The sequence below is a fragment of the Ciona robusta genome, chromosome 5 (assembly GCF_009617815.1).
Source record: "Ciona robusta chromosome 5, ASM961781v2".
NCBI lineage: Eukaryota > Metazoa > Chordata > Ascidiacea > Phlebobranchia > Cionidae > Ciona > Ciona robusta.
The window spans coordinates 1535417-1546657 of NC_143239.1; the positions used below are offsets into that span (position 1 = coordinate 1535417).

Consider the following 11241-nt stretch of genomic DNA (forward strand, 5'->3'; position numbering starts at 1 on the left):
GGGTGGGGGAAGATGGGATACCTTTTTATCCTATTTTCTGTTTATAACCCGATCAGGATATTTTGATATTACGCGTTAAAGGTGTCCCATCTTCCCCCACTTACCATACAAAACGATAGCTTTAGCATGATGTATAACGATGAAGTCTGATCAAACGCTTTTTGCAAAGTAGGGGGCATCTTTTCCTAGAAGACGAGATCGGATATTTCAGAAACTTGGTCCACTTGGATTACAATTCACGAATCGTTTTTTTCTTGGTACGCTATGACGCTTTCAGAATTACAGATTTTAAACAATGTTCTTGGTGTTTGCAAAAACTCAGCGAGTGCTGGTTCTCTCGACTACTTTCGCATTGCAAGCAGAACCTAGCACGCTTGCAGTAATCGTTAACAGATTGCGCGAGGAAACTGATCAGCAAACCGGATTTAGGCAATATTGGTCTGATGTTACGTCACTAGTGTGTCAGGAAAGATTCAAATGTTTATAAGCAATGATTAAATGTCTGTGTGCTGTCCTGCGCATTTGTAGGCCTATCTCCTTTTAGTTTTTATTCTATTAAATGCAGTCTAATAAATTAGAGTAACTTAATATACCAATGTCTTGACTGTATCTGTAAAGTATGCATAACGAAAGGTAAACACAAGCCCTTCGTACAATAGCCTACTACTATTGTGCAGTCAATACACGGCTCACCGAGGATGGCAAAAGAAAGATAGACCGCATGGGAAGAAGTGGCTCGACAGCAACGGGCAATAACAGCTTAGGGCGCAAGGCACGATAGAAGTCTAGAATCTTGAACAAACTATAGCAAACAAACAGTTCAAAACAGTTTAAAACAGTTAGTATTTCACTCGTTCTGATTTTTACTTGCGCTTTAACGTAAATAACAACCGTAACCAAGGTACCTATTACTGTGTTACTAACGGGTTCATGGTGTGTGAAAGTTTACTTGGATCGCAAGCTTAGTAATCAATAAACACACGAACTTGCGACACCATAGAAGATTGATTAACAGCTGCGGGCATGAAATAACCGGTTGTCACTACTAACTTTGGTCGCGGCCGAACGCACAAAACACCGCAGTTAAGTACGCTACTGCTATGAATTGGATTACAAAAACAAAACAGTTTCAACGGTCACATTTTGTTTGAAACCAAAACAGCGCGTTTTTAACACCAACGAACGACGCTCAACAAAGTGACATCATACGATCTAATACGATCTGGTGTTAGCCTTTTGCCATCACACCAACGATAAAGGACGTAATAAATAATACAAACATTGAGCAATACGTGCTGTTTGCTCTGTGTCTGTGTTGATAGTAAATATTTGCTTGCTGCGCGGTTGGAAATATTTTAGCTGACACGGCACTTCCCCCGAATAACTACAAAGTGCCCGCTCATGCTCTAGTCAAGTACAATGAACATATCCGGTTTGCTTACAGGGTACGGTAGAGTCAAACTAGGAATTTGCAGTTTTAACGAAACAGTACACCGTGGGAAAAACTTTGCTCGAACTTACCAGGTTTGTTAAATCATGGTGGAATATGTAGTTGTTGTGTAGTATTGTATTGCAAAAATTTGTTTGTTTTTTTTATAAAAAATACATATTATTTTACAGGCAGTAAAACTAACCAACAGAGCTATGTCTTCAAAACAAGGTAAAATATAAACAAAACTTTAAATATAATGTGTTAAAATGTTTACTATCTTCAAGGTGCACCATCCCTTGCCAGTGCAGATGAACAGGATAAATTTATCACAGGTAATTTGCCCTATCATATAATTAAAGGTATAGTAAAGGGTTACCGGTTTATTGTGTATTGTGTGTAAGGGGCCTATATTTATCAACAAGTTTATATCTTTTCTTAAAATCCGCTTAAATTTAGAGAATTGAAAAAAAAATCCGCCCACAGAGTTTTGACATTTAAAATGAGCCAAATCATGTAGTATAGAGTGGGGAAAGATGGGACACTTTTGGGTAATACCACAAATTAATAATATCATTCTTTTATTAATTGACGATTTAATATTTAGAAACATTAATCGGCTTTGAGCAGCGTTTAATAAAGACAAAGTCTTATGATACTGTCAAACAGTTCTGTAACATTATTTTCCTGATTTTCAAATAGTCTCATCTGACAAAGTGTCCCATTTTCCTCCACCCTACTTTATGTTTGTAAAAAAATGAGCTAATCTCTGCAAATAAAATTTAAATTTCTGCAAAAACTATCTATTCATTCTACTGTATATTTTATTTGGCAATTGAGTAGTATAGTTAAGATATAGCCTATTAAATAGACTATACATATTTATTTCAACATTCAAGTCTTGTCATAATGTTACTATTTAACACTACAGTAGACTGAAATATATGAACTGATTTAAGATGTGTTTGAAATGTGCATGAAGAGAGTTGTGCAGGGCACCAGGGATAGAAACACTCCAGTCGTGAACTTTAAAACTCCCGAAGAGTTAAAAGAACTCGTTGATTTTGATCTTACAACCGATGGTAATCATCGAGAGGATCTCCTCTCTTTGTGTGAAAAGGTTTTTGACTACAGCGTGCTTACGGGTTGGTATACTGATTGTTATCTCTTTATACAGCTTAAGATCTGCAATTTCTGTCTTTTCTTTGTTCATTCTAACTCTAATTTCAATCTAGTCGTGTTTTCTTGGTCATCGCCTAAAGTTCTAGATAGATACAGTAACAAGACAAGAGTGTTTTATAATAATTTACTAAACGTTTGGTTAGCTATAATCTATCATCCAGGGAGAAATTGCATCATCACCATGAAAACCTAATGGTGTTATTTTATCATTGCAGGTCATCCACGTTTCTTCAATCAACAGTACGGAGGTTTAGATAGTTATGGAGTAGCTGGAAGTTTTATAACAGATGTAATTAACGCAAATGGGTAAGAATGGGTTATTTTATGTTAAATGGTATTTGCTGATTGCTGTTAATATTCAAAGTATAAATGTTTATTGGATGAATGAATGAATGAATGTAACTTACTTTGCCTTCGTGGGCCAAAAAATGACAGTCGTTATAACACAGTGTTCATTCACCTTGTGCCAGCTTAGGATTTACAGAGTATGTTACTTTGTGGGGGATTGTTTATTAAGGACATATATGCTCATATTGGTACGTTTTTGTCGAACTATTGTTCTCATTATTTCATTTACATTCCAAACTAGATTGGAGTGAGTATTTCTCTTCGATTTATGCTTAAAATGAGTTTGTTTAATGTAGAATATATTATTTATAAGAGATTCTGGACTTTTAAAAACAACCTGTTATTAAGACTATAAATGCCGTTTTATTTTGTAACAGACACACCTTTGAGATTGCTCCAATGTTCCTAATGACTGAGGTTGCTGTACTTGAACACATGTTAAAGTTCGTGGGGTACACTAATGGAGAAGGAACATTTTGTCCTGGTAAATCAAATGTGTTACTGATGCTGTAGCAATGGTTTGAGCGCTCACTTCTTAAACAGCAATGAGCACCTCTTAAACAGCAATTGCCATAGTGAAAAATATATTAAAATAAACCCACAAAGTTGCATTTTTCTGGAATAAGGTGACTTTAGACAGAGAAGAAATGCAGTGGGCCACCAATGTTATAATGTATTTAAAGAATAAATATAGCAAAATTAGTTTAAATAGCTTTTTGTTTTAATGTTATTTTAAGGTGGTTCCTACTCTAACTTTTTGTCAATGAACATGGCTCGCTTGTGGAAGTTTCCGGAAACGAAATCGACAGGCATCTACGGACTTCCAAAACTTGTTTCATTCTGTTCGGAACAGGCTCACTACTCAGCAAAGAAAAATTCTACTTTTCTTGGTTATGGAACCGACAACTGCTGGGTTGTAAAATGTGATGACAGGGGAAAAATGATTCCAGAAGAATTTGAAAAATTGGTTCTTAAGTGCAAGGACGAGGTGTGTTTTTTTTTCTATTGAAGTTGCATATACAAGTTCTGGGCACTAACAAAACTGTTTCTTGGGAAATTTTCAAAAACCAAACATCATTTTTTAGATTAATCTGTTGAATATTTAACTTCCTAAGCTGCAACCAAAGTTATTAGGGATCATAGTCTTGATTTTTTATTATTTTGTCACTGTGATGTCATAGTCTTGGACTCGCCCCAATTTTTGCTCTTTTGACATAGCAATTTTACCATTGCTTAATAATCTAACATTAATTTGATACCAGAGGAGAAATAGTAAAAATTTTACTTAACAAATTTTTTTACAGGGTTCAGTCCCATTGTTTGTAACAGCCACAGCTGGTACCACTGTGCTTGGTTCATTTGATCCATTCAATGAAATTGCTGCAATTTGTTCCAAGCATAAGATATGGATGCATGTGGATGTAAGTTGTATGTATGTGTGGTTCTTATAAATTCTAACTTTAACAGTTTATTTTTTCCATAAATGTTATGTTATAAATCTAACCTGACATTCATGGATGTCTGTTAATTTACACAAGCTTTATAAAGCTAATGTCGCATGACCTCTGCTAATATTTAGATGTATTTATGATTTTATAAAATTTGTCAAACGAATCATGTCTGCATTGCAATTGAATCACGATTGTTAATTTATTGGATTTATGACTTCGGTGATAGTATATCCTGTCTTTTTATGACATATATATTTGTATAATAAAGAAATGGTAGTTTATATTCGTTACCTAACATAACAGAGGTTTTATTTATGTCTTGAAATACTATAGTGAAGATAAAATTAATAAAAACGATGAAGAAGTGAATTAGCAGCCAAACAATAGCAGGTAAAACACACTACAAGTAAAATATACTTGAGTAAAGGTGTTAAGTAAAAGCATGGCTTATCAATCAACATAACAGTATAAGTACTTACGTTGAGCTGTACTTAATTAAAACAAATTAAAATGTAATTGCAACGGAACTGAGAACTCCAAGGTTATTTTCCGAATGGTTTCTGTAGCTTATAATGAAATGTTAATGTTAAATACAGGCAGCATGGGGTGGAGGTGCTCTCTTGTCAAAGAAGTACAAACATCTATGTGACGGCGTCCATAAGTAAGGTCATCATTATTTGCTGTGTGTAAAATAATAGACTTGTAACTCTGTGTTATAGGTTACATTTAGTTGCTAAAATTAGCATAAGGTTTAAACCTAGCTCCTTACCCATAAATTACAGAGTATGTTAAATGGATTTTCCTTTTTAATCTTAACATTTTGTTCTGTAGAGCTGATTCACTAGCATGGAATGCACATAAAATGATGCAAGCCCCACTTCAATGCTCTGTTGTGCTATTTAAAGAAAAGGTAAGGCTGAAAAAGACAAAAAATGTGACTCTGGATTTATTCCTATTTATATCTATGTAATGTTGCCCAACTACTGTACTATAAATGAAATGACCCACTTTTAATCAATGCGAGTAGTTTGATTTATGTTACAGACTTATTGCACTTATTCTCATAATGGAATAACAAGAGTTTTAGTTTGTATATACATTTTAAATACAACTACTTTGAGATATACCAACAAGGAATCAAAATTTGTGTATTGTTAGAAATGTTTAAACGTAATTTAAAAGTATCACGGAAGTTTTAAAAAAACTTTAACAGGGTTCACTTGAAAGAGCTCATTCTCTGAATGTTCCATACCTGTTTCAATCTGACAAACCGTACGATGTCAAATATGATCTTGGACGAAATTTGCTGCAGTGCAGTAGAAAGGTAAGATGATAAGTTCTAGTTTATTGTTAATATGCTATTTTTTAGTAAAGAAGCTTCTTGCCAAATTTACATGTGTGTTTGTCAGTGTGTGTGTCTTTCAAAACACTTAACAAATAATTGATTTGACCCACTGATCACTAATAGTTTGTCAATACAGAAAAAATCTTTATAATCAAAAGTGACATTCATTCTTTCAACCTCAAATATTGAATCTTACTTTTCAGTGCGATGCTTTAAAGTTATGGCTCATGTGGAAAGCAAAGGGAGATGCAGGGTTTGAACGCCAGGTTGACCAAGCTATGGCAAACGCCCAGTATCTTACAGAACAAATCAGAAAAAGACCGGAATTTGAACTCGTTATTCCACATGTGAGTGATTATATGTCATAATGACAAATTCACGAATTCTTGATTTTTTGGCGTGATAGGCATATAAGCTTGCCTACTTTTGGAAAACAACAAGTTGTACCACAGGGCCCATGCGATACCACTCTGGATGTTGGAATAATGGAACAACTCCGGCATAAATTCTAGATCTCTTGTTGTGCCTCACCTAAGAACCTTATGAATTAAAATACAAAATTTGTCGCATGAAGTCTAAAATTATTCTGGAAATTACTATTTGAACGTTCATAATCTCACCCTGTTGTGTTACAGCCTGAATATACAAACGTACCATTCTGGTATATTCCACCAAGTTTAAAAGGAAAGGAAAAGAATGAGGATTATTTTAAACAACTTGCAAGTATAATACCAACAATTAAAACAAGGTATTTATTGATTTTCAACATGAAATGTGTATATTTAAATCCTTTGGAATTCACAATATGTTAAATGTTTAAAATATATTGAAAATACAATATCTCTCCAAAACTGCTTAACTAAAAATATAATTCTTAGAAACAATCCATTTGTACAAGAAATACGCATTGATTTTATTAAAAACCACTGTTGTGTTTGCAGTTACATCATACTTATTACAAAGAACATACATTTTTTGTGCTGATATATCTGTTTCTGTAAAGTTATATTTAATGAAAAAATGTTTTTATTAGAATGCAGAAGAGTGGCACCCTCTTAGTGGGGTATACACCCGTTGGGAAAATTCCTACTTTCTTTCGAATGACAGTCATGAATGACAAAGCAAATTTCTCAGACATGGATTTTGTGTTGGATGAAATAGTAAAGAATGGAAAAGATTTATAAACTTAAAGATAATTTGTCGCGTGTGTGTTAAACTTAGTAATTGAAACCTTAATTGTCATTTATTGCTCTAGGTTTATTCAAAGAATCGACCAGAAATGCTGGTTTTTTAAGTGTTTCAAATTTTAGCCATCCAGGTAGTCTTAAGACACTTTTAACTTTTATTTTAAAAGCTTTGGTTTTAGAATTTTACCCTTGGCTAAAATTTTTTATATGTTTGATTATATGCTTTAGAAATATCATGTTTATTTATTTTAAGTGATGTTAAAAAACATTAATACTACACACCAAGTTTCGTTACTTAATACTTACAGTACAAATTTCTTGTAAAATAATATAGGTATTAATTGTTTTAAATTTACGTGTTATATCTTTGTCTGTATTTTGTTCTCAGAAAGTATTACCGTACACCAGCAGTGCTTTAAGGGAATTTTGCACTCATTATAATTGTGTATTTTGCATTAATTTTCTTCATAGTGTTGAATTTTGACCATCACCTATGATGAGTTCCATTTTTGTGCATTTATTGTTAATTTGTTATGTTTTTAATTATATTTAAATTAACTGTCTGGAGTGAAAAGTATTTGCCAGGGAAACATAGGCTATTTGTTTCCGCTACCACAAATAAAAAGCTTGAGTGTTTTTAGATTTGGACCAAGATTCCAATCTCTACTTGAAAACTAGCATAGGATTATGAAACCAAAATTTACACCATTTCATTTTTGGAAATGCTTTGTTCTGCAATGCGACCTGAGATTTAGAGTTAGCCCATTGCCTCCACACCCAGGGTACCACGACCCATTAGTAATCACTGGGTTAGAGCAATATAGTAATATACGCCCAGGGACACATGCCCCGTCTGATGTAAACGGTTACAAATTGAAATATAGTGGGGGAAGATAGGACACGTATAGCACATAATATCCTGATCGTGTTTTAAAATTTAAACAATTAACAACAGTCTATTAGAGTCGTGAGAATACGGTTTTATAATTTATTAAATATTTTTTGTTTACTACCAAATGGAACGAGAAAATAGAATTAAAGGTGCCACATCTTCCCCGCCCTACTATATATATCCTACGTACATGGCCTAGCCTTCACAGAACGCGTGTGAAACGACGTTATTTTTGTCAGGCCTTGTTTCATATGACGTAAAGCAAATGTATATGTAACAGTCACCATATGGTAAACGTCTCATCGCTAATGTTGTTGTATATTTCGTAGAATGGTCTCGACATAATCATATTTCATAGTAAATCAATGTGTATGTTACAGTCATACAAGTTTTAAATAGCCAACCAGTAGGCTCTATGTGTATGCTCGTATAATATAAGCAAACGGGTTCAAACGCTTTCTGATCATTCAAACAGAACTGTTTTTAAGAATAAGTGAGAGCTGGGAAGAATTTAATTTGTCTGTTTGAAGTTCGTTTGTTTTTAAGAATCATGAAACAACTATTGTTTTTTGCCTATATTTGGAACATAGCTTTGTCAAGTAAGTTATTCAATTGATTAATCACGGATGTTCATATTATTTAATCCGGTGTTTTACAGACCAACTGATGATAAGCAAGGAAAGTCAACAGTTTCATTCATACTCGACAAAATCGAGTTTAAAGACGAAGATTGGTTACAAAAAGTGTTTGTTTTCTGTACCAAGCTACGTATACGCAACAGTGAAAGCCACCGAATCATCCCTACCCCACACATTTAATGTGACAGTGCTTGATGTGAAGGAAAGTTATTTCGAGGTGGAACTTAAACGAACGGATATTTCTGAAGGATGGAATATGTTTGTAACCGTTGACTGGTACTTCTACATAGGTAGGTCGCCTGAATATATACCCATATTTGTATACAGTGGCGCGGGGAAAGGCGGGACACCTTTAGCACATTATATCCAAATATCCTGATCGCGTTCTATTCAGTTAACAACGGTCCTTGGAAGTCGTGGGACATAGTTTTATAATTCTTTGAATGTTCTTTGTTTACTATACTAAGTGAAACGAGAAAATAGAGTTAAAGGGGTGTCCTATCTCTCCTACAATACTATAAGTATATATGAGTTTAACATGTTTTCCGTTAAACAGGTAACGGTGTGGTTTATGAGAACAAGGTTATTTGGATTGCCGATTTATTTAACACGAAATCTATGAACTACGTGACAGCAAAAGCTGATTGCAAAGAAAAAGGTGGCAAACTTGTGGAAATTGTAGACGAGCCAATGTATGACGTAGTTTATAATTACGTCAGAAGCAAGTTCTCGTTTGGCTCGTTGGAGTATGCCTATGTTCAGTTAGCTTCTACCTACGACCCAAACACAGTAAGTTCTGTTAGATGAGGAATTGGGGCGGGACAGCTACTCGTTATAAAACGTGTGTTTTGCTTTATAAATATCGTACTGTCTACAAGTTAAGAAAAGCAAATTTATAGATGATGTTGTTTGTTGTGGGTGACGATACTGCAGGGTTGGACAATTGCGTGTATTGCCTATATAGGCACATACACGCCCACAATTGACGTTATTGTGCGTTGGACGAGGTATCCTTTCGGCGGATTATAATATTTATACGAAGACACCAAAATGATTTATATTATTATTGCAGAGTATTCAGTTTTCACTCTCCTTATTATTTTAAATACAATATTATATAAAATAAAGCTAATTAAATATTTCTGGCAGGATGAAATAACGAAGGAAAATGGCAAACCTGGATATGTAAAATGGTTGACTACTTTTCCAAAGAAAGAGTCGAAAGGAACCAGTTTGCTGCTAAGGATAGTCCCGCCCACTTCTATGAGTATAAATCATGGAATATGGAATCATTCACCTGATTCTATTAAAAACCTCCTGATACCAGTATGTGAAACTCACATTTGACAATGCTTGTAACTACATTGTTCTGTTTAAGTATTGTAAACTTACAATTTGTTATTTACTGTACACATGACATATGTCCCATCTTACACCAACTTACTGTATCTTAGGTAAAAAAAGAAGTCGTGTATATGTTTTATATATGTGGTTATCATTGAGTTTTATGCTGCCGAAAATTCTTGCATTTTTCTATTTGTACTAATTTTGAGCATACAATAATTTAAACTTTATATATTTCCCTAAAAAATTGTTTAGCCCTAAACATAGTCGTTTGCGTTTCAGTTGCGTGTCAATACAAGTTGTTCTGTCTTTTTGACTGTCTTTTTGTGGCTTATTTACATATTTTGAGTTTTGAACAATTAACAACGCTCTGAGAGTATAGTGACGATTTTGTGATATATTTCTGTAAATATTGTTTGTTTATTATCAAATGGGACGAAAAGGGAGAATGAAAACATGTTTTAAAAACCAAGTTTAAACATTCTCTGTCTTTCATTACCTTGGTTCAAGTTGTTACAAACAGCATGTTATATTACGAAAAGATGTTGCCACCTTATTACCCCACCCCACTATATGAATGAATGAATGAATGAATGAATGAATGTAACCTAAATTATCCTCGCGTGGCCGGAAAACGACAGTCGTTATCACACGGGTTTAGCACCTCGTGCCAGCTTACGAGTTACCATGTATATGTTACTTAATTTGTGGGTGATTATTTTTTTGGATATTTTTCATTTTTTTATGTATTTCTAATAATTTGAACAACTCATTAGTGACCACTGGGTTGGAGCAATTGTCGTTAAGCGTCTTGCCCAAAGACACATACGCCCACAATGGTAGCAACGTCGAGCCTTGAACCCATTAGCTCTGGTTTAGAGGCAGGCGCGCTAACCACTATGCCACTGCGCCGGACAATATATGGTAGAGTGGGGAGAATCGGGACACTTATAAGCTCCTGTATTGCCCAATGTTTCTAAATTCAAAATACATGGCGGTTCTGGGGTAATACCACGAATTAGTACTATCATCCCTTTATTAATTGACAACAATTCAAATAACACAGGAGGGGTTACTTGGCGATTACCAGGTGGAATTTTAGCAATTCCAAAACACACAGGGTAAGATGGGCAAGTTTAGAATCCTTGTTAATTTTAAATAATAAATGATTTTTATTAGAAATACAATACAACGATAGTATAGTAGGGTAGGGGAAGATGGGACACCTTTAGCACATAATATCTAAATATCCTGATCGTGTTTTAAAAAATTACTAACGGTCAATGGGAGTCACGGGCATATACTTTTATAATTTCTTGAATGTTCTTTGTTTACTACTAAACGAAACGATAAAATAGAGGTAAAAGGTGTCCCGTCTTCCCCCACCCTACTGTATCAGCTTTTCTTTCCTGTTTCCTCGCGTTT

The 11241-nt window shown here is 34.3% G+C and overlaps 2 protein-coding genes across 3 annotated transcripts; both read left to right on the forward strand.

Moving 5' to 3' along the window:
• The first annotated feature begins 397 nt into the window (after window positions 1–397).
• LOC149735411 (acidic amino acid decarboxylase GADL1-like) lies at window positions 398–7505 on the forward strand. Of its 2 annotated transcripts, none has more exons than XM_089877866.1 (14): window positions 398–1524; window positions 1621–1660; window positions 1717–1764; window positions 2389–2574; window positions 2827–2917; window positions 3337–3443; window positions 3697–3947; window positions 4264–4380; window positions 5007–5071; window positions 5242–5320; window positions 5624–5734; window positions 5959–6102; window positions 6391–6503; window positions 6789–7505. In XM_089877866.1, the coding sequence occupies exons 1-14, from the start codon at window positions 1420–1422 to the stop codon at window positions 6937–6939; spliced, it is 1608 nt and encodes a 535-aa protein (XP_089733992.1). In that variant the 5' UTR covers window positions 398–1419; the 3' UTR covers window positions 6940–7505. The 2 variants fall into 2 exon arrangements, with proteins under 2 accessions (XP_089733992.1, XP_089733993.1); XM_089877867.1 differs by having other exon boundaries at window positions 1413–1524; window positions 2424–2574.
• A 219-nt stretch (window positions 7506–7724) lies between these two features.
• LOC149735412 (uncharacterized) lies at window positions 7725–10134 on the forward strand. The gene is made up of 4 exons (XM_089877880.1): window positions 7725–8433; window positions 8493–8762; window positions 9029–9261; window positions 9622–10134. The coding sequence occupies exons 1-4, from the start codon at window positions 8385–8387 to the stop codon at window positions 9817–9819; spliced, it is 750 nt and encodes a 249-aa protein (XP_089734006.1). The 5' UTR covers window positions 7725–8384; the 3' UTR covers window positions 9820–10134.
• Window positions 10135–11241: the final 1107 nt, after the last annotated feature.